The sequence below is a fragment of the Spea bombifrons genome, chromosome 3 (genome assembly GCF_027358695.1).
Source record: "Spea bombifrons isolate aSpeBom1 chromosome 3, aSpeBom1.2.pri, whole genome shotgun sequence".
Taxonomy (NCBI): domain Eukaryota; kingdom Metazoa; phylum Chordata; class Amphibia; order Anura; family Pelobatidae; genus Spea; species Spea bombifrons.
The window spans coordinates 1184126-1208649 of NC_071089.1; the positions used below are offsets into that span (position 1 = coordinate 1184126).

General features: G+C 47.8%; 2 protein-coding genes across 2 annotated transcripts; one reads left to right on the forward strand and one right to left on the reverse strand.

The window, feature by feature from the left end:
• Positions 1 to 212: 212 nt before the first annotated feature.
• Positions 213 to 8192, forward strand: LOC128482984 (uncharacterized). Its single transcript, XM_053459004.1, has 14 exons — positions 213 to 217; positions 388 to 511; positions 676 to 836; positions 927 to 972; positions 1688 to 1818; positions 1900 to 2017; positions 2489 to 2919; positions 3458 to 3612; positions 4012 to 4150; positions 4611 to 4691; positions 5678 to 6554; positions 7475 to 7658; positions 7784 to 7947; positions 8025 to 8192. The coding sequence occupies exons 1-14, from the start codon at positions 213 to 215 to the stop codon at positions 8139 to 8141; spliced, it is 2733 nt and encodes a 910-aa protein (XP_053314979.1). The 3' UTR covers positions 8142 to 8192.
• A 664-nt stretch (positions 8193 to 8856) lies between these two features.
• Positions 8857 to 23494, reverse strand: AARS2 (alanyl-tRNA synthetase 2, mitochondrial). The gene is made up of 22 exons (XM_053458571.1): positions 23297 to 23494; positions 22694 to 22882; positions 21280 to 21425; positions 20368 to 20559; positions 20091 to 20235; positions 19592 to 19737; positions 18651 to 18759; positions 18488 to 18526; positions 18291 to 18402; positions 17686 to 17813; positions 17324 to 17471; positions 16763 to 16932; positions 16117 to 16230; positions 15795 to 15935; positions 15291 to 15428; positions 14869 to 14978; positions 14558 to 14666; positions 12885 to 13007; positions 11166 to 11276; positions 10527 to 10610; positions 9896 to 10006; positions 8857 to 9103 (listed from the first exon to the last, which is right to left on the reverse strand). The coding sequence occupies exons 1-22, from the start codon at positions 23492 to 23494 to the stop codon at positions 8939 to 8941; spliced, it is 2928 nt and encodes a 975-aa protein (XP_053314546.1). The 3' UTR covers positions 8857 to 8938.
• Between the last annotated feature and the right edge of the window lie 1030 nt (positions 23495 to 24524).

Sequence of the window (24524 nt, forward strand, 5' to 3'; positions counted from 1 at the left end):
AGACGTCTCTCTCTCCTGTAATAAAACAGAACGTAAAAGTAACGCCATTATTTTTATTCTTATTATTAATTGTATTATTATCATTATTAGTGTTGTTGTTATTATTATTAGCATTATTATCAGTAGTATTTTTATTGTTGTTATTTGTATTGTTATTAGCATTATTATTATTGTTATTATTATTAGCGTTGTTATTATCATTGATTATTATTATGAGGTTTGTTAATATTATTAGTGTTGTTATTATTATCATTATTATAATTGTTGTTGTTATTATTATTATTATGATTACCATGATTGATAGTAATAATAACAATAATAATCATTCTAAATAATAATAATAATAATAAGTATTATTATTATTCCCGGTGCGGCACTTCTTGACAGAGGCCTTGCGTGGTCCGCCACAGACGACGTCTTCCCCACCACAGAAGACGAGGCGCAGTTTCTCAAGCAGCACAATCTGACTTGGTCCTCCCTACAGCAGCTTAAAGAAGCCGCTCTCGGCACAGTGAGTATTTTTATTAGAAAGCCAGAAGCCGTTGCCCCCCCCCCATTCCATGTCCGAGTCGCCAAGAGTCCGGGTTCCAGGACCAGAACCAAGCTTCGGTTCCTTTGGACCACATGGTTCCGTATGGTCTTCACAGCGGGTGTCCGTGTCTTCTCTTAACGCAGAGAGAAGGAATGGGCAGATTCACAGAGTTCCTCCGGGGCACGTCGGGGTCTCACCTCTTCCATTTCTGGATGGACTGCGAGGAATTTAAGGAGCACACAGGAGACCTTGAAGCCAACCGTGACCCGGAGCAGTCCAGACTCCTGTCCGTCCGCCTCTTCAGGTAAAACCCAGCGACTAAAAAAAGCCACCGAGATGTCATGAGCCCAACGAGCAGCTCGGCCATCATTTTTATTTCTTCTGTTCCTTGAAGGTTCATTCATAGCAAGTACCAGATGTCCCTCGGCGCTGAAAATCTGGTAAGGCCGGCGGTTACATCCCTGCTACTAAAACCGAACCGCGTGAAATCACACAAAAGGGGAATATGGAATAAGTCGGCCCACGTCGGGCAAACGATTCCACGGAGGATTCGGACCACAAAATATGGTGCTTTAGAAGGCCAACGAAACGCTGAGGGTTTCCTTTTACCAATAACGACCAGAAGAATAAATCACTATTTGTGTCAAAAACAGAACAGAAAGTTCATGAAATTTATGACTATTTTCTGCAGTAAAATGTGAATATTCTAGACGGGGACGTCGATGCAGGGAGACCGGGTTTGACCCCAACTATAGATCCTAACACATGATGTGCACATACCTGGGAACTTCTGGGCTGGGCTACCTGGAGCTCCCGCTACCCAGTGGGGCGTGGCCAGGACTGCCCGCTGATGTCATTGGGTGGTCCCGCCAATGTCACTGGACGTTCCCACTGACATCGCAGGAAACACCCCCATTTAAGGGGCAAATGGGCAGGGAGTGGGGCGTGTCAGGACCCCGCTCCCGCGACTTGGATGATTCCGCTGTTGACCTGGAGAACCGGAGTAGCGGCTCTTCGCCCGGAGTTCTCTGGGTCAAACCCGGGGAGTTCCCAGGTATGGATGCGGAGCAGAAACGCGCGCTGGAGGACGTCGCACTCCTTTCATGTCTCAAACGCGTGTTTGTCTCTGGTGTTTCGTCTCCCCGGTTTCACCAGGAGCAGATCCGGGTGTCTCAACTGAACTGGGGCCCAACGTTCCATGCTTTTAGGAGATCCCAGTACGATGCCTTGAGACGCCTGCGCTCCTACTGGATCCCCAGATTTCTCATCCACCAACAGAGGTCACAGTAAGTCTTTAATCAACGGCGGAGGTTTCAGGTTGGAGTTGGACCGATGCTCGTCACGAAGCCACGACCTCTGTATTTCAGACGCAGAGCTCATCGCTCCGAGGCGGTTCCCGGCAGTTTTCCACCCGCTAATAAACCAAGAAGCGGCCCGGATCACAGCGAGTCAGAGAGGAAAAAGAAATCCAAAGCGCCGAGCGAGGTAAAAGATGGTTTTTTGTAACATCTGAATGACTTCATTCCACGCCGTGTCTGATGCGTAATTTTATTAGTTGAGTGCGACATCGGACCCCCAGAAGTCTTTTCTCTAGGGGCCCATAAAGTTCGAGAGCCGCCCCTGACCGTGGTGAGGACCTGACCCCCCCCACAAGGTTTGGGATGTGTAACGGAACGTCAGATCTGTTTTTTTTTTTAAAATTAATAATTTTGAAATTGTTATTACTATTTTTCTCTCTATTTTTGGTGTAAGAAATATAATAATTTCTCGTTTGTCTCCTTAGACGTTTCTCTTGAAGCCGTTAAGGTCGGTAGATAGCGGATATGTATGTAGAATATATATATATATCATCATGATTTGTCGCCACGTTGGGCCTCACGAGAAATGAATGTAAAGATTATAAATTGAGTAAAATCCGGACCCCAGGCGTCATTAAATGTAATTTCCGTTCTTCAGAAGCCAGCCTCGGGGTCTGACAGCCATGTGGGCCGCGGCGATGTATCCAGAGAGATCCGCGGGGGCGTATCCAGAGAGATCCTCGTCGGCGTATCCAGAGAGATCCGCGGCGGCGCATCCAGAGAGATCCGCAGCGCCGTATCCAGAGAGATCCTCGTCTGCGTATCCAGAGAGATCCGCGGCGCCGTATCCAGAGAGATCCGCGGCGGCGTATCCAGAGAGATCCGCGGCGCCGTATCCAGAGAGATCCACGGCGCCGTATCCAGAGAGATCCGCGGCGGCGCATCTAGAGAGATCCGCGGCGCCGTATCCAGAGAGATCCGCGGCGCCGTATCCAGAGAGATCCGCAGCGATCTGCTTCTCCGCAGGTTACATTCAGCTCTGCGGAGTGACCGGGAAGCCGGAGGGGCATTTCTTCACTACCTCAAGAGGTGACCCCAACAACAGGACAACGGGGAGATCAAATAAATACCTCCGCCGGATTTAAAGATGCAGTAAAGCCGGGGGGGGGGCATTTTCCTTCATGGGTCTCGTAAAGGGGGGCAGTTGAAATCCCTCTACATATAAGAGATCCCCAAAGGGTAAAATATCATAGAAAACAAGTCTGAGTCGCTCACCAAGGACAGACAGACAGACAGACAGACAGCTCATACCATGCCCTACGATGCGTCTCCCATGCCCTACGATGCGTCTCAGGTTTTACCTCATTCCATCATTATATCCGTCGGATTTCTGCCCCAAGGGCCGTCCAGAACCGAAACGTGAGGCAAATTCCCCTCACAGGAGGGAACCGACCCCTGTAAAACATCGTGTGACGGAATAAACGCGCCGGCAGGAAATGACCGCGTTCATTGAGAGCCGCCGGGGGCAGCCAGCGATTCGGGGCTGGGATTGTATCGCTGTCTCTCTATAGCACCTTCATATTCCGCAGCGCTGTACAAGGGGTAAATATTCCTGTTTCTCTGACAGATTCGAGTCGCCGCAGAAAGCTCGGGCTTTGCTTCTGTGGAAGGATCTGGGCGACCTCAGCGAACGGCAGTCACAGCAAACGCACGACGAGCGCCATCGGCAAGCAGCCGGATACATCGACGACGTACACCTCGGCCCCAACGCCTTCCGCGCGGGTAGGGGCCAAATTCTCGGCTCTGCGGAATTATTTTTTTTTATGTTTCGAAGCTGAAGAAGCTGTAACGATTTTTTTTAAAAATGCATAATTTTATCGTATAATTACTAAAGGAGGAGAAAAGTTACAGCAAGAGGCCGGAATCTAACACTAGAGGATCAGAGACTGAGATGGAATGCAAGGGAGTTTTACTTTACTGAGAGGGTGGTAGATGAGTGGAACAGCCTCCCAGCAGAGGTGGTAGAGGGTAACACAGTGAGGGGATTAAACGTGCGTGGGATAGACATACGGCTCCTGAATAAGGTTTGAGTCGTTACAGCAGGAGAAATCGATGGCCTGGGGCTGCCGGTGGGTTCTGGGTTTCGATCAGGAAAGATTGAATCTATTTTTTTTTTCACAGCCTCTGAAATCCCGAGCGCCGCCGGCTCATTCCCCGCCGGGACGTTGCTGGATTGGGGATCTGCCTGCCAGGTGGCGTTGGCCGCTCTGTTCCAGCCCTGGATCCGCTTCCTGCGTTACGATATCGCCGTGTTCCTGGAGTAAGTTGCGCAGGCAGAATTAACACCTTCACTGCCAGCGAGCAATTACCACGATACTTATCGGCACCGGCTGTACACGTTAACCCCTTCGCCGACGACTGGCACCGGACTCCAGACACAAACCCTTTCATATAATCCTGTGCGTGGCGTCAGGGGATGGGGGGCAGGGAGAGGCTCGATAATGAATATCACAACTACTACCTGGACAGGGACCTCAAAATATATTTTGTTTAACTGGGTGAGTGGTAGATAAGCGGAACAGCCTCCCAGCAGAGGGGGGTAATACAGGTTTAAGTCTTTACTGCAGGAAAAAATACGCGACTCCACGGGATGAACGGGGCCGACCTGCCGGCAGATTCGGGGTTTCTATGTTTGAGTTCAGGTCGGTTTACGGCAGGTTATAAATCACAAGCCGTTTTTCTCTCCCCGCTGACTCCCCACCCGGCGACTTCTGTTTCAGGTTCTGCGCCCCGACACTTTTCCAGGAGGATAAGGAGCCGGCGGGGGCAACCGGCAGCCACAGACAGCCCGGGCAGAAAAGGTATTTGTCTCTTAAAGGCAAGCGGTAATGCGAGGGTCACATGATCCACAGAAATCGATGTCCGTCTCGTCTGTGAATCTCTCTTTAGGGGATCTTTACGCGCATCTCATGTTTTCTGTAATTCGTTGACTGTGTTTGACTGTATTACTTCCACTGGAAGTCTATTCCAGGTGTCTACTACGCTTTCTGTAAAAGGTGATCATTTTTTTTTTCCCCGGCCTCCAGCCTCTCTTCACACATTAACCCCAGATGTACCAGTTTATTCCCAACGAAACAGTTATCAGAGACAAAACTCATCAAACTCAGTCCAAACTATTTAAAGCGTCCCCATTAGAAATCAATACATTTACTTAATTACATAAATACATGAAAAAAAATGAAAAAATCATGAAAAAAATAAAATATATAAATAAAATTAAATCAAATAAATAAAAAATAAAAAGAAAATTAAATAAATAAAAGCTTTACACCAAATAATGGAGAATAAAAATGGGATGAGCGGTGCTTGCGGGAGAGCGCCTCTGGCCTCTGTCTTCTGGAGTCTGGCACCAGTTTTAAAATAAGACTCAGGAGTTTAAAAAGTTATGAAACTGGCAACCAGGAGGGGGAAGCCAGGTGCAGGCTGGGAAACGGAATATTTTAAGCTCTGTATTCTTCCCCATACTAAAAACAAACGATATTCTATGGCGCCCTGGCCGTGCAGACGGCCGTCTGGTTCTGCGGTAGTCAAATATTGAATATTGTAGCCAAAGAGAAACGCTCATAAACTCTCACGTAAAGTAAAGCCTTTTATGTATTGTTGAGCAACAGAGACTAATAAAATATTTAGAAAAAAAACAGCTTTCAGTCACTTTTAAAAACATTTCTAAGAAAAATACAAAAAAAAAATTAAAAAAAATATTTATTTATTTAAAGTTGCAGTTATTAAATCACTGCTTGTTCCCGTGTTTGTGGTTCCCATCTCATGAAATATTTTATCCAAACAGGAACAAAAATGAAAGAGAACATGGAAGTTTTACCCTCCAAGGAGGCAAAGTTCATAGTAAAAGGAGAAAAGAGCGATTAATTCCTCCCCGGGAAGCGTCAGGACACGCCGGGGGTCATCGGCAGGATGCTGAGACTCTTAAGGAGATGCTGCATCACAGAGCTGTCTACAAGGTCTACAGGAACGTGGTACAAGACACAGAGGAGCCAGAGATGTTGAAGGCCCTGGAGCTCCTGCGCGCTCTAACGGAGACCCAAGGAGATCGGAGGCTGCTGGGCCTGGTGAAGAAGACGCTGGAGCTGGACGTTTTACTCAGTCCTTACACAAAGGGGCTGAGGAAGCGCTTGGAAAAGGAACTCCTAAAAGGACAGATCAGAAGGTCTACCTTGGAGGAAACCACCGGCTTCCTGAGCTCACTTCTCGCAGAGTCCTTTGGAAAGTTTTGGGCTGAGATGTCCGGGAGGCTGAAGGACTACGGCGTGGAGAAGCCTGGAGGCGAAGGATGGGCTCGGATTCAGCCAATCCTTAAGGTTATTGCCACCAAAATAGTTTTAAAGCGCCTGCAGGGAAGAAAGAACCAGTCCTGTCACCCCGTAAAGACACTTCCAAGCGCAGAAGACATAGACCTTTTCAACCAAGCGCTTCAGGTGGCAGCTCAAGGGTGGCCAACACCAGAGGTCCTACATTTCCTAAGACACCTCCAGACGCATGGACCACAGGAGGGTCTTCCCTTACTGGAGAACAACTTGCTGTGCTGCTTGGAGGTGCAAAAATATAAAAACATCCATCACCCCATGCCAGACCGTGGGCTCGTGAAGAGGAAGGTCAAGGTCGTGAAGGAGAGATTTTTGTTGCCACAGATGAACCCCGTACTCCAGGTATGAAGCTCCTAGGTGCCGAAGCTATAATCTCCCAGTAAGTCCCAATATCCATGTCCTTAGTGTCTTGCGATGTCCCTTCCTAGTCAGTTATGGTGCGAGCCTCTCGACTAGTAATCCATGCCATCAATGCTCTGACCTCATCGGGGGCCACGCACACTCAGAATGTACTAAGCATCCCCCAAGTGTGCGATGTAAAGTTATTAGCTCTGTGTCACGTGCGCCGCTGTACCTACCTCTGACGCCAGGGCTGCCTCGCCTGGTCCCGACTCCTCCATCGCTGCGGTTCCCGCCGTGCGCACACGGCGGTGTCGCGGTCCCGCATCTTCCACCTCTGCTGGGACCGCGTCTGCTTGCCGTGGGCGCGTCGGTGCGTCTCCCTCGCGTACCGAAGGGGACGCGGTTATGACGCGGCGCAGGTCCGCATCGGGCGTACCGCTGCGTACACTGCGTACGCAATCTACGCAACGTACGCAATCTATGCAGTGTACTCAGCCTGTGCAGCGTACGCGACGTACGCAACGTACGTAGCGTACGCTACACAGCTGTTTCGAATCACTCACCTATTTAAACGCCACTTTTCTCTCCTGTCTTCACCCGTTCAAAGTGTAATACTTTTTGGGTGTGCTGATTGCGTTATATTATCTTGAATTCCTTGTGTACCGACCTTTGCCTGTTTTTGACTACGATTCTCGCTACCTGCCTACGACCTCGGATCTGTTTACCCGTTTTGCTCCTATTCTGCCTGCCTCGACCTCGGACACGTTTGACCTCGCTGCCTGCCTTTGCCCTTTTGATTACGGACTGTATACTGGACTTCTCTACAGTGCTTATCTGCATAGTAGGATCCTTCCTCTCTCCCTGACCCCGTGACACTCTGACGGTTTAAGAGACCTCATTGCCTACCCTCCATGTTGCAGCTGTCGCCGGAGCTCCTGCAGAAAGCCCTACAAGAAGCCGAAGCGGCTGAGCAGTCAGAGCTTCCGCCACCAACCCTCTTTAACCATCTTCAGGACGCGCTCCGGGACTCTCTGCTTCCATTCTGGGCCGGCTTTCGGAAGACGTGGGTGAACCGATCCCCGGCTAGCGCCCAAAGGCTCCCACGTAAGCCCAATGACGACACTCTGAGGTTTTTACGGGGGTCAATGCACCCTAGGGCTGCACGTCCCCCTCCCCTCATATAATCTGATCTGTCAACGATATGATTAACCCTTTGTCTGTCACCTCAGTACTTAGAGTTCAGCAAATGCTGAGAAGGCGCTTGGCCCTCTTTGAATTAGAAGAGATTCCCACCAAGACATTCCATCTACCGCCACTCAAGAACTTGCCCACCAGAAGATTCCCATCCATGGTCACCTTCAGCTTCAGCATCAGCAATGGAGTCAAAATAATGGTAACCAACATACCATATTTCTTACGGGCGTTAGCGGTTTGCCACCAGGACTAAACATTAAAGTATCTTCTCTGCAGGAGAACAGCCACCGAGAGACTCCAACTCCACAGGACAATCGAAGGATGTCTCGGGTTGGAGAGTTGCCACCGATAAGTCAGATGTCTCTAAGAACAATGCAAATGGCGGCCACCTAACTTTGGGTTCCAAGCCGACAAACCAAGAAAATAAAATATTCTATGCAGTGATCTGTGAGTGATGCGCATTTTACCCATAACCACCAGACATATCAAATCACCAAATTAGTGGGTGGTAGATTCATCGAACAGCCTCCCAGCAGAAGTGGTAGAGAGTAATACAGTGTGGGGGGGGGGGGTTAAACATGCATGGGATAGACATACGGCTCCTGAATCTAAGACGAGACCAACGACTGATTAAGGTTTGAGTCTTTACAGCAGGAGAAACAGGCGACTAGACGGGGGCCGCTGGGGGCCGATCTGTGTGCGGATTTCCAGAGGTGTTGATGAACGTCCGTGATATAAGGGCAGGTAAGATTTAGTTCGCCGGTGGATGAAGGGATATAAGCTGGTTGTTTTTGCTCTATCAGGGTGGCAAAGCCATCGGGTTAAACCATAAAGAATCGAATAACGCGGAGACTGATTTCATCCAAACATTTTATAACAGTCTATACATAACAGCGGGTTTTCCGTACCCCCCGTGTAGACCGGTACCCCCCGTGCAGACCGGTACCCCCCGTGTGAGACACAGTCCGTGTCACCTCAGACCAGTATCCTGTTCCGGGTCGGGTGACATCATGGTGCTGATGCAGCAGCTTTAAAAAGATCGTTCCGGAGGCAGACAGGGGGGGTCATATTCTACTCCTGTGCAGGGGGGGCCGCACACGTTAGAGTTCATGAGATGAATCTCGTGCAGACCCTTAGGAGGTCTCCGCGTCCAAAGGACCCTCACCTAGTGGCGTCCGCAGCATGCGGCGTCAGCGCTTTCCGCTAGCAAAGCCCAGGGCGGATTTCATCACTGGATCCAGGCTCCGGCTCGATCCGCTTCCTTTGGCCACGGTGTCCGAGCCGCCCGCATTACCTCCCATCCCGGAGCACACGAACACGGCCCATTCGGAGGCCGAGAGGACGGACGCCAAGCCCTGCGGAAGAAAAGATCAAGTTACCAATACGAGGTCACCGTACAACTGAAATACATATCGGGGGGATTTGTGAAATTATAGCGGGTGTCAAAACGGGCAAAGAAAATGCCGCGATTTATAAATAATTTTCCAGAATGCAACAGTCTGATAACATAGATTATATATATAGAGAGAGAGAGAAGAGAGAGAGAGAAGAGAGGGAGAGGGAGAGTGGGAGTGGGAGAGAGAGACAGAGAGAGAAGGACGTCGGATCCGCATTCGCCATTTTGTGCTGTTTCTACACGTTTTTACGCTGGAAGCGCGATATTCCGCGTCGCGTCCGTCTTTCACTCGCATGCACGGCCCCCAATAAATTTCAGTCCCTACGAACGCGCTCCGGGATGCAAACATTTTATGCAGCGCATTTGCTGCGTAGCCTACATCTTATCTCATGAATGCCCCTCTATCCCTCCCAAACCTTTTACGACGGCTTCCTGGACCAATCAGCAACTTAACAATAGGGGAGAGATGACCTAAATGGGGAGGAATAATCATGCAGATCCTGAGAACAGTTAAAATCGCTGCTCCCTTACGTGTAAAGAAGGTTTGTAAGAGATATCATTTATTGAAACCCGTAAACCCCATAACACGGTAACACGGGGGGCTTATTCACGGACGGGGGCTTATTCACTGCACAGAACAGTAACATACAGGATTTGGGAGACAGACAGTTCTGCGAGTGAACAGGGAGGAAAAACCCCGCAGAGAGAATAAAACGCATCCCTGGGGTTTATCTTTTACTCCGATACTCGCCTTCGGCACTTGGCATGCGCAGAGCACCTTCCCCGACTCCTGCTGGCTGAAAAGCATCACCGCGGATCCCGGGGATTTATCACAAACCTGGTTAACCACCTTCACCAGCATCTGGCAGGGACACAAAGGGTTATTACTAATAACATAGAATCTCATCGGCCCCATCCGGCCCCCATCTCCTGCTGTAAAGACTCAAACCTTAATCAGTCGTTGGTCTCGTCTTAGATTCAGGAGCCGTATGTCTATCCCACGCATGTTTAATCCCCTCACTGTATTGCCCTCTACCACTTCTGCTGGGAGGCTGCTCCACTTTCTGATAAGGCATTGGAACTGTTTCTATCCCATGCATGTTTAATCCCCTCACTGTATTACCCTCTACCACTTCTGCTGGGAGGCTGCTCCACTTTCTGATAAGGCATTGGAACCGTTTACACCAAGCCTGGAGATGACAATATAAACAGAACCCCCCCCCCCACCCACACTGTATTTCCTGGTTAAAGTCCCCCAATAAATGCTTCTTTCCAGGTGATTCTTGCGAGGTCTGGTACGGGGGGGGGGGGGGGGTGCGTCACGCTGGCACGTCTGGAATATCCTCAAACACGAGTATTGATATGCAGTAAAAGCCACTCACCGAGAGAGACTCCACGCCGACGGCGTCTACAACAAGCGGCTGGCGGGAGTGCTTCACCAGGAGGCTCTGCGCTTTCTCTGCTGCCTGCGAGGGATGACAGGCGGTTAGAAGACCTCCGGAAGACCCCCCGCCCTCGCTCAAGGAGATGCCCAGTAAATATTATCACCAGTGCTAGGGATCAGAGGGTCTTCTGGCCCATTGTGAGGATCTCTAGTGGTCCCTGGGAGCCCCCAAAGATAGCATCTGGTAGCCAGTTTGTTGAGGGCCAGGTGGCCCTCGTGGTCCAGGATTTGGGTAAAGTGGGAATTATTGCTATACAGAATGCTATAATCTGGAACAAATGCTACTTTGTCCTCCCCGGAGGGTGCCGACGTCAACGTCTGGGAAGGCAGAAGCAGAGGAGAGCAAGGAATGAACAGCCCGTCTCCTCGGGGGTCCCAACCGCTGCTAAAACCCTCTGAAAGTGGACTTTACTGAACCTGAACCCTAAGTAATAAATACCGCAAAACCCACGGACAGCATCTCCCAAAACCAAAGCACCAAAAGTCTGCGTAATTCCAGGCAACGGAGCTGACAGTAAGGCCACCGCGTCGTGGCGTGACTCGGCCCCGATGCAGACCCCGATCCCCTCATCCTCACCTGCCGCGTCTCCAGCTTGCGGATGGCCGTGTTCGCAGATCTTTGCAACGCCTTGAGAATAACCTGCAGTTCCTTCCTCTGCCACTGGGGGACGCTGGCGTTATCCACACTCTGAAGAACCCGGGCGTAGGAAACCGTTACATATAATCCGTTACATATAACCCGTTACATATAACCCGTTACACACAACACACAACTTATCATCATCACGATCTATGACTCAAGTCTCGGGGCAGACCGGCAGGGAATACAGGAATGGTGCCGGGGTAAATGGGTGACCGGGATATAAAACAATAAATAATAATAATAATTAGGGCTGCAACTAACGATTATTTTAATAATCGATTAATCGGCCGATTATTTTTTCGATTAATCGATTAATCGGATAAAAAAAAACAATATGCAAATTTTTCGTTTATTTAAAAGAATTTAATGAACTGGATGTTAAAAAACAACTTAAAATTTACATTAACATTCTTATTTTGTTATGATGTAATAAAAAACAATATTTTCAAAGTACAAGAACCCAAACACAATATTTATGAAACAAAATAACCCCAAACATTCTGAAAAGAGGTGGACTATTACTGTTCAAGAAACTTTGCCCCAGCACTTTGCACCCAGCACTTTGCACCCAGCACTTTGCACCCAGCCCTTTGCACCCAGCACTTTGCACCCAGCCCTGGCACTTTGCATCCAGCACTTTGCACCCAGCATTCAGCACTTTGCACCAGCACTTTGCACTTTGCACCCAGCCCTGGCACTTTGCACCCAGCCCTGGCACTTTGCACCCAGCACTGGCACTTTGCACCCAGCACTTTGCACTGTGCCCCTGCACCCAGTCTCTAACTCTGCCCTGCACCCAGCCCTGCCCCCACATTCTGCCCTGCCCCCACACTCACACTCTGCCCTGCACCCACTCTGCCCTGCACCCACACTCACACCCTGCCCTGCATCCCCACCCCCACTCTGCCCTGCACCCAGTCTCCCACTCTGCTCTGCACCCACACTCACACCCTGCATCCCCACCCCCACTCTGCCCTGCACCCAGTCTCCTGCCCTGCACCCCCCACCCCCACTCTGCCCTGCACCCCCACTCTGCCCTGCACCCCCACCCCCACTCTGCCCTGCACCCACACTCACGAACCGCTCTGTGCGAATGGAGCCACTCGCACAGAGCGAACCGCTCTGTGCGAGTGGAGCCACTCGCACAGAGCGAACCGCTCTGTGCGAGTGGCTCCATTCGCACAGAGCGATTCGCTCTGTGCGAGTGGCTCTGTGCGATCCGTGCACATAGACATGAAGAATACTTACCTCCGGAACGCGTCACATCCGTCACGTAGCTAAAAGAAGGCGGAGACTGCAGAGCGTGTAGCAGAAGCGGGGAACGCTCGCGGAGGTAAGTAAAAGGAGCCGAGTGCTCCAACAACGAATTGATCACTCGATTAATCGATAACGGAAATCGTTATCGATGATTTCCGTTATCGATTATTATCGATTTTATCGATTCGTTGTTTCAGCTCTAATAATAATAATAATAAAAGGCCAGATTCCCAGGGTAGAGGAGTGTGGGGCGAATGGATAGATCATAGAGAGATTAATGAATGGGCAGAGCAACCTCTGACATTAAGTTCTGGGTTTGGGGGGCCGGGGTGGACGCGGTTTGGCGGGGGCCGGGGCGGATGCGGTTTCGAGGCGCCCGTTACTTGCCGCACTCACATCAGTCAGGACTCCCACTTCCTTGGACAGTCGGAAGGCTTCGCCGAGCGTGCCGGGTTTATTCCTGATGCGCTCGCTGATGGAGTCCACTTCCGCTGCCAGGGCCCGGCCCGTTTCTCGTGCCTGCGGGTGACGAAGCAGCAATAACATAATCTATTAACATACACTATATATACACATCTATTAATATACAGTATATATATCTAATATACAGTATATATATACATCTATTAACATACACTATATATATCTAATATACAGTATATTTACATCTATTAATATACAGTATATATATATATATCTAATATACAGTATATACACATCTATTAACATACAGTATATATACATATCTAATATACAGTATATTTACATCTATTAATATACAGTATATATACATATATTAATATACAGTATATATACATATATATATAATATACAGTATATACACATCTATTAATATACAGTATATATATCTAATATAAAGTATATATACACACATCTATTAACATACAGTTTATATATCTAATATACAGTATATATACATCTATTAACATACACTATATATATCTAATATACAGTATATATACATCTATTAACATACAGTATATATATATCTAATATACAGTATATATACATCTATTAACATACAGTATATATACATCTATTAATATACAGTATATATATATCTAATATACAGTATATATATACACATCTATTAACATACACTATATATATCTAATATACAGTATATATACATCTATTAATATACAGTATATATATATATCTAATATACAGTATATACACATCTATTAACATACAGTATATATATCTAATATACAGTATATATACATCTATTAATATACAGTATATATATATATATCTAATATACAGTATATATACATCTATTAACATACACTATATATATCTAGTATACAGTATATATATATCTAATATACAGTATATATACATCTATTAACATACAGTATATATATCTAATATACAGTATATATACATCTATTAATATACACTATATATACATCTATTAATATACAGTATATATACATCTATTAATATACACTATATATACATCTATTAATATACAGTATATACACATCTATTAATATACAGTATATATATATCTAATATACGGTATATATATATCTATCTAATATACAGTATATACACATCTATTAACATACAGTATATACATCTATTAATATACAGTATATACAGCAGCCGATCACCGGAGGCCCGTAATATACAAACGGAGGACAAGAGACTTGGAATTATCCGCATTTAAATAGGAACGAGGGCTCCGACATTGCGAAGCCGGGATGGCATTGAAAACAGATGCTGCTTAAGACGTAGGCTCCTAGCGTGTGCCATGATCAGAGTACAGACATAGGTTCCTGGCGTGTGCCAAGATCAGAGTACAGACGTAGGTTCCTAGCGTGTGCCATGATCAGAGTACAGACGTAGGTTCCTGGCGTGTGCCATGATCAGAGTACAGACGTAGGTTCCTGGCGTGTGCCATGATCAGAGTACAGACATAGGTTCCTGGCGTGTGCCATGATCAGAGTACAGACGTAGGTTCCTGGCGTGTGCTATGATCAGAGTACCAAGCACTGGCCCCACTTCTGCTCTTTAATTAACATGTGATCTACGGACCGCACCTGTTTGGCATCTTCCCCGGTCAGAGCGATCAGTCGCGTGATTCCTTTTGCCAGCGGCCGCTCCGAGGCGATCACCACGTCCTCGATGGCGCCGGTTCTGTGCAAGTGGCTGCGTGTACAGAGGGGAGACATCATATTACCGGGGTCCAGGAGCAAAAACCACAGATACGCAGAAAAAAAGAAATTCTGGGGCAAAGCTTGAGAAGCGGTCTTACTGCCATACCAACCCCTGCCGGTCAGACCGCCGGCGGCTATGGCGATAAGGACACTTTTCAGAGTCTGCAGAGAGGTGGGAAACGTGATGTCCTTACGTGCCGCAGCACAGCTCCACCGACGTCTGCAGGGCGGCGCTAGAGTCCGGGTCCAACGCGCCGCGCACAGGAACACCAACTGAAACCACGCGCACGGGATCGGGGTACGCCTGGCACCGGATCCCCCCGGAGCGGAGAGGGAAGAGGAAACGGAGAAATAAGAAAGAGAATTAAAACTAAATTACCTGAAACTCATGAATGAAATGAATTTGCTCGCCGCTAATGCAGAATTAATACCGGGGGGTGCGTAAGAGCATCACTCGCCCCCCAACGTTTCCATCCTTCGTAGTGAATTATAACCCCCCCCCCTTTTTTACCGTGCGGTAACTACATTATTCTGGCTTCGCACGAAGCGACAAAGACATTTCTTCCCCGAATGCCCCATAACCCCCCCGGTGCATGCTGGGTAAGGAGAGATGTACCTCGTCCACAGTACGAAGCCCCCGAACACATTTGGCGTCTCCGAGGGGGACCAGCGAGGTGTAGACTTGTTCATCGCGCGCGATCACTTCCTGCAGCAATTTCTCCACTTCCTGCAGCTGCTGGCTGGTAATGGGGTCCTAGTTAACGAAAACGTGAAGTCAACGTGACGTCATAGTGGTGAGGGAGGAGAGATCGGCACTAGAATGGGGGGAGCCGCCAGAAAGAAGCCTGAGCAGCGCTCGGCAGACACACGGAGCGGTTACAGTTTTTCACACCTGATGCATTTTCTTTTGTCAGAGGCTTAGATGGAACAAATAAGTGGAACAGCCTCCCAGCAGAAGTGGTAGAGGGTAATACAGTGAGGGGATTAAACATGCATGGGATAGACATACGGCTCCTGAATCTAAGATGAGACTGACGACTGATGAAGGGGCTGAACGGGTCTGATCCGCCATTACATTCTATGATGCCACGGATCCCGGCCATTCAGGACGTCTCCTTACCTTTACGCTGATATCGAATCGCAGGCGCTCGGCCGTGACGTGGGACCCTCGCTGCGCGGTACTCTCCCCCAGGATCCGGCGCAAGGCAAAGTTCAGCAGGTGGGTGGCAGTGTGCTTCTCCATGCAGGCGAGGCGCTGGGCCTGGCGGAAAGGACTGCTGTTTACTACGCTGCCGATTCAACCCCAAATTATCAGCATCCGTAACAAATGATCGGAATAGACGGAGCGAGGAGAAACCCATCGGGTGCGGCGGAAACAGAGACTCGCTTCGGTGGGCGAGTGACCGGGACGAGCCGTGCGGCTACTACTACCTGGTACATACCTCATCCAGAAAGAGCAGGACTCGATCCCCGACTCGGAGCCCTTCGGCAGCGGTCACTTCGTGTAGCACATATCCTCCAGATACTCTCACCGACTCCACTGGGAACAGCACATCCTACGGGGGGAAGAAATACAGGGTGACACCGCAGACACGAACCGCCGAACTAGACAAACGCCAGCCCGTGATATACGCTTTACTACAAAGGGTTAAGTCAGAAAGGCTATATTATAGTAAAATGTGTGACATTAAGCTGGCTAAAGCTGTCCTAACGCTTCCAGTAACAAGCTTGTAATTTAGATTGAAATTATGTCACCCTTAAAACAGATAACAGATTTTTTTTGGGGGGGGAAACCCACTATTTCCCCATATTTCCCCCAGTTATATTTCCGGTGGTTCAGCGCTGCTTCCATGTACGACGTGGCCTGGTTTAACGAATGCTAAATCTGCACAAAATGAATCCCGTGATGCCATGAACCCCTTATATAGTCCCGTTATAAATCAAAAAGGGGGTCCACCTGTGCGCCAAGAAGCCTTGGGGTTCCCCTGCTTGCAGAATCCTCAATTCCTCCCCTAAACGCGTACGGAGAGGGTAACATGTAACACGGCTGTTACACGTGACGCGTCGCCGGCTGTAGCTGCGGCTTACCTGCTGCCCCTCGCGAACGAAGTACCCCTGATCGTGGCTCTGCCCTCCCTGCTCCGCGTAGTAACAGGTCTGGTTCAGGATGACCCCGCAGTGCTCGCCTCTACCCACCTCTGTGCGCAGGGACTGATCTTTGTAGAGCATTAGTACGGTGGCCTGGATGGGACTGAAGGCTGCAGAACGAGAATGAGTTTGTAGTTATAGGGAGAACTGTCAGCTATTGATGGGTCAGCAACAGGTTTTATAATCTGTCTGCGACTACCAGCTTCACCGAGACCCCGCCACCGATAATATATATATATATATATATAATATATATATATATACACACAAGTATGACGCAGCGATTCAGTGGAAGACCCTCTGAGATACAGTGTATGAGAGGAGAGAAGCCCCCCACTCGCTTTACTGAAGGAAACATCCCCCCCGCTTACCATCCTAAAACACCAAACACTGATTACGTGCCATACCGCAGGGAGTGAGTGGAGGCGCTCACTCATTCTCCGCAGGACTCTCTATTCTAGGCTTTAGTGTTTTATGTGTTTTGGTCCAGCAGATCCTCACCGTACTTCCCGTCAGCTCCCAGGCTGTACATGTACTTCGGGGAGTCGTCGGTGAGTGGGATCCCCGCGCGTCTCAGCTCGCTGAGTGAATGCACATCCAGCTCCAGACCGGCGGGAGACTCGTCCCCCTGCTGGTGTCTCACCTTCATCTGAAGAAAAGAGAATAAGGAGACGCGTAATAATCACAGTCCCCCCCCCCCGCCGGATCCCACAGAGCAGTCCTGGTGGGTGACGGGTATAATTTGGGCAGTAAGACTGAGTAGGGTCTGTTTTGACGATTCCTGTCTTTGTTGTGTGCTTCTTATCAGAGTCATATAAGAGATATAAGATGTGTTTTATATCGGCAGATCTGCCTTAAATCACCTCTGCCTCCTCTGCTGCGAGGCGCTCCAGTGCATCCTTATCCAACGAGACTCCTTTCTCTTCCAGCATCAGCTCAATCAGATCCAGCGGAAAGCCAAGGTTTCTGTGCAAAGACCACGCGACGTCCACTGGGAAAAAATAATATAAAAAATACAATAAAGTAATTATTTGCTTGGGTCCAGATTCATGCCAAGCTTATAATTGCGTTATTTTTTTATTGATTGAATCTATATTCGATCTGTATATTAAAATATATTTATACTGTATATTAATGTATATGCGTATTAATGGACAGGTATGTATACATTGTATATAAAACTAGAAAGCAGATAAAGGGAAAGAATACGTCGGGGGAGGTGCGTGGATATAAAGCTGTGATACCACACCGCGCCTCTAGGTGTCAGCGTGATACTTTTCATTCGCTAGTGGAGAGGGCACCGGGCTGAGACCTATCTGCACGCCTCAGTACGACGGAGAGTCCGTTTCACTCGCCGGAGCCGCTACAAGTAGCACGGCGCATTAGGAAAGAAACCTTCTGGATGGTTAGGATCCAAAACACGTGACTGTCCTTAAACGAAAGCCGCCGATTATATCCCGGGACTTACCGGGGAAAGCTTTGGAAGTCTGTTCTTGCTGGAGTGTCCGGTCTATTACTCGGCGCCCCCGGTGGAGGGAGGTTAGGAACGCCTCCTCGTTCTCATTGAGAATCCTCATAATCTGATTTAAGAGGAGATGCGTTAAGATCCAGGTTCACAAACTGACGCGCAATCGCTTTGGTTACTCGGGGGTTGTGCTCACAGACCTGCTCTTGTTCCGTCTGCAGCTCGGGATAAGCCTCCCCCTGTAAAAATGACAAAGAAAACACAGATCAGAAGGGCTCTTTCTAAACAATTTTGAACCGTTACGAGGAGACAGGAAGAAGGAGTCGCAGGGGTCGGCCCCATCGCAGGAAACATGGTACCTACCAGGACATGCACGACCGCAGGCACCAGCGAGGACAGGAACCCAGAGGGGGCGTGAAGTATCTCGGAGGAAAACCTGACGGCTCTGCGCAGGATCCGACGGAGCACAAGTCTAAACAGGAAAAAAAAAAATTACAAAGTTTATGCAGAAACCGATACCCAGAACCTGCGGGCACATCGGCCCCATCCGGCCCCCGTCTAGTTTGTCCGCTTTCTCGGCTGTAAGGACCCAGACCTTGAGCAGTCGTTGTTCTCCTACATTTACCAGCCTTATGCCTATCCCATGCGTGTTACAATTCCAATACCGTGCTAACCTCTACCACTTCTGCTGGGAGGCTGCTCCACTTATTTACTACCCTTTAACACGTGACTGAACAGGGATTTTAACCTTTGATCCTGTAGTATGTTACACTGCATACATTCAAATAATATAACTTCCCACTTTTATCGGAGAAACCCCTGCATACAATGTCCAATCGCCTGTATTAACAGTATAAGGAGACGTCACACACAGAGAAGAACAGCATCTACCTCGCCCTGCTTTACATCAGATGGTCGCACATACTTTACAATTACGACCATAATAACTATAAATGGAAGCGGGGCGGAATTACTTTTATTGGTCAAAAACCTGCAGTTGATGAATCGATCAGTACTCGCGCCTTCAAGGAAGAGACGAACAAGCCGTATATCATTAAAAATGGTAATCAATCATTTATTTGGGTCCGTGTTCATTTTTGGTACACCTCGCGTTAAGTGGTGAGATCAGCGGGTTGGACGAAATAAATAAGAATATGTATTTTTTTAACGATACTTTATGTCTCTTCCTTGAAGGAGTGCCGGGGCTGCGTTACTCGTTGACCGGCGGCTGGAGGGGGGGGGCGGCTGGAGTGGGTGGGGGGGGGGGGCTGTTGTCATTTGGTTTAATAATTTATTCCGCTCACTCTGCTCCCGACATGCCGGGGTAGACGCCGTCAGCGATACACACGGAGAGCGTCCTGACGTGATCTGCCACCACGCGATAGGCCATATCGATGTGCCCGCGGTCATCTTTCCCCAGCGCACCCTGGTAGGGGGCAGCCTGTGAACCCTGCCAAAGAAACATTCACAAAAAGTACATTTATGAGATTTCATCTTTCCCTAAAACTTCAGGTTTTTTTTCTTCTTAATCTGGAAAACGTCACCGGAGAGACCCATCTATCAAATCCGTCTTTAAAGCCCGATTGGCTCCGCTAATCTTTAATGATCTTTAACGGATTCTGTTTAAAAGCCACGGTATCCAACCGCACGGCACCATTTATACCACAGGGCGGCCATTGTCTGCTAAACTCGGTTCTACAGCCGCTTCCTATCCCTTTTTTATGGGATATTACCTAATATAACACCGCTTACGGTCAGGTTAAATACAATAAAAAGCATTTAGTGCCGGTCCGGCCGACTCACCTTGTGAATGGCTCGGAGGATCGGGGTGAAGAGGTCGGTGTCGTAGTTGGAGCGTTTGCCCTGAAGGACGGTCACCAGTCTCTCCAGACCCATCCCAGTATCCACGTGGCGCTGCGGTAGCAGCCTCAGACTTCTGTCTGCTTCCCTGGCATCACAGTACATAGGAAAGAGTTAATCTTCCCCGATACCGTCGCACACCGCATCGTGAATGTACCCGCCGCGCGTACGCCCAGCGCTCTTACGGCACAATCACATCTTATCCCTCCCCGGTACTCACCGGTTATACTGTATGAACACCAGATTCCAGATCTCCACCACGTCGGGGCTGTCTCGGTTGACGAGAGCCGCGGCGTTGCGTCCCCCCACGTGGTCATAATGAATCTCGGTGCAGGGGCCGCAGGGGCCGGTCTCCCCCATTTCCCAGAAGTTATCCTTCAGCCCAAACGGCAGCAGGCGAGATGGGGGGACGCTGACAGAAACACAAGAGCGCCCGTGGGTACAGACAACGCGCTACTTCCACTTTGACAATATATATATTTTTAAGGCATTAATGTTTTTGTTTCATAAACACTAATTTTTTTATTTTTGATATTATTTATAGCATTTATATTATTTATATGATTTTTTCATTATTTTTAAATATTAATGATTGATTATTGATATTTTTAATCCTATTTTACTAGACTTTTCTTTTGTCTCCAGAGCCGCCAGGTTCAGTTTAAAAACAGAAAGCGCGGTTTATGGGGCATCAGTGACTTTCTAACAATAGCTTTACGGAGGGACCTGCGCGGACGGAAACAATCTCTAGCGCTAGTGGCTCATGCGCCGCCCACTAAAACAACGCAGGGAGAGAACAGGAAGCGGCTTACAACTTCCTGCTTGGGCTGATGGGAGGGAGAGAACAGGAAGCGGATTATAATTTCCTGCTTGGGCTGATGGGAGGGAGAGAACAGGAAGCGGATTACAACTTCCTGCTTGGGGGCTCCTGTTGCCCTGCAGATCAGACACGAGATTACTGGGTGCGACGTATTCCATGCGAATCGATTCAGGGGTCGGCGCCAACACTGCCGATGGGGGACATTTACAGGGGGGGGGTCTTTGGTGGACATTTTCATGATGTTCTATGGACCTCACACAGCTTACCACGGGCACCGGGGGCCGACCCCTGAACTGATTATTTCGCACCTACCCCATACTGAGCCAGATCTCTTTAGTCTCCTCATCTGCAGCCAGGCCCAAAGTTGGATCTCCCCCAAAATACGTGACATAGAGGCGCTCGGCGGGGATCCGGTACTCCTCGGTAAGTAGAGTCCAGGCCATCCGACATGCTTGTTCCTGGAGAGACAGACAAAGCGTGGGACCGCAGGAGAGAAAAATACCCTCCAGGGGCCAAAAGAAGCAGGTAGAATAGAAGCCGTTACTAAAGATTTTTCTACCCATGGAAGGATCGTTGCCTGCAACCACACTCAATGCTTTCCTTCAAGGACTCAGAGGTCTCTTCTTGTCGATATCCGAGGTCTTGAATGCTTATGGAATGTTGGGCCGCAAATATTCCGGTTCTGAACTTTGAAGAACATTTACCAGAAGATGAGATAACGGCGTCCGGCAGATTCATGAAGATGGCCAGAAAAATGTATCTGAATCACTGAATCCATGTGAACACACAGACACTGTATGTATATACATACACACAGACACACACTATATATATATACACACACACTATATGTATATACACACACACAGACACACACACTATATGTATATACACACACACACTATATGTATATACACACACACACAGACACACACTGTATATATACAGACACACAGACTATATGTATATACATACACACAGACACACACTATATATATATATACACACACACTATATGTATATACATACACACAGACACACACTATATATATATATATATATACACACACACTATATATATATATACATACACACAGACACACACTGTATATATACAGACACACTATATGTATATACACACACAGACACACTATATATATATATACACACACACTATATGTATATACATACACACAGACACACACTATATATATATATATATATATATATACACACACACACACACACACACAAGCAAACACTATGTATATATATTTATTTATATATACACACTGTATAATTATATATATATACATACACACACACACATACTCACACACAGTGTATATATACACACACACACACACATATATATATATATATATATATATATATATATATATATCTATACACACACGCACAGGCAAACACTATGTATATATATTTATATATACACACACACTGTATAATTATATATATATACACACACACACACACACACACACACACACACACACACACACACAGTGTATATATACACACAGACACACAGTGTATATATACACACAGACACTCACTATATATATATATATATACACACACACACACACACACACACACACAGTGTATATACACAGACACACACTGTATATTTATATATATATATGCGGAAAGCGGGATTATATTATGACTCCGTGATCATTTTGCCCGCACAAACTTCACGCACCTTAAAGTAATCGCCGAAGGACCAGTTCCCCAGCATCTCGAAGAAGGTATGGTGATAGACGTCTCGCCCCACGTCCTCCAGGTCATTGTGCTTCCCGCCGGCCCTCACGCACTTCTGGCTGTTCACCACTGTACGGTAGCGGGCCATCTCGCTGCGGGGGTCCGCGGTACCCAGGAAAATAGGCTTAAACTGGCAACGACAACATTGTCTCCTCAGTCACACATCAGCCACGCTTTGCTCTCAGTCTAAACATTCCACGTTTAATTTGCTTTTACGTATGATTCTGAAAATGCTTTGTCTCCTTTCCTGCAGAATGAGGGGTTTCGCCTCCCTTACAGGAACATTCATGCATTTTGCCTCCTTGGTCCTATCCTTTAAAATTTTCAAAATGTTTCTTTTCTCGGAATTTGTTTTTCTGATGTCACACTCTGGCGTCATGTATATAAAATGATGTCATGGCTGGGCGAAGGGGGCGTGTCAGTAGCTCATATCACTGTCATTGTGAGAGTTCTCCCCGCCCTTACACAGAGATTGCCATGGTAACGCACACACCTCCTCCGACAACCGCCAATCACGCGCGTGCGGCTTTGACGTTTCCCTTACCTGGTTCATGCCGGCATTGACGAAAAGCAGACTGGGGTCTCCCCGGGGCCGCACCGAGGAGGACGGGACCCGCCGGTGGCCGTGAACCTCTTCGAAGTAGCGGAGGAAGGTGCGCCGAACGGCTGCCGAGCTGGGGTAAGAGGACGAGGAGAGAGTACGGCGGCCATGGCCCAACACCAGCCGCCAGGGCGCCGCCATCTTACGGCTGGCAAAGTCACAGAAACCGCGCGTGGGACGTCATTTCCGTATAGTTTTTTTTTTTTTAAATTATTTGTTTAGCTTTATGCGTCCAGTGTCGCCTGACACTTAACCAGTGGCTCTTGGATAAAGGCAGAGAGAATTATTCGTTTTTCCCATAATCATTAAATAATAATATGGTTGGCGGCTGGTGATTTTCTTTCAAAGAAGGAAATTTCATACAAAACAATTACAGTCTTTTATTATTATTAATTTATTATATTTTTATTAGGTTCTGCAATTCACATACAGAAAGCGGCCCTTTTTTGACTATGAACGTTCCAGCAGCATACATATATTATACGATAAAACCAAAACAATAACTCCACCTTTACGGACGCGCCGGCCGGGTACCGGCGATTACATATAAAAGTAAAATCACCATACCGGTTCTCCGGGTCTTGACACTTGAAACATGGGGGTGTTTCCCGCTGGCCGTCACGGGAACGCCCACCGACCTCACGGGACCGCCCCCGCTGACATCAGTGGGCAGGTCTTGCCACGTCCCGCAAGGGAAGGCTCGCTAGCCGGAGCCCAGAAGTTCCCAGGTCTGAAAATGACATAATAATAATAATAATAATCACCTTTATCTCCGAGATCCGTCTGAGGATGTAAATGACCCCCCAAGGAAGCCATATTGCTGTAACGGGTCGCTGTCTCTCTAAACGCAGCCTAAATTAACTGATAATCATTTTTCCTCGGTTGCAGTGTTTTACGGGGAAAGGAAATCATCGGGGAGGGGGTAGAAAAAAAATTCTCCCTCATTTATTTACATTTTTGGATTGGAGGAAGGCCGGACTAATTTATTAGACTTGTGCAAAGGGACCAAAAACCTTTCAGATTAATTAGGTTTTAGGTCCATTTGTTTCCCGACAACGTATTTCCATTTTGGTTCTGGGAAATTCACGCTCTCTCTCGCACCGTCTCATCCTCTCTCGTTACGTGACATGTATTTATATGGCGCCAGCAGATTCCGTAGCGCTGTTACAAC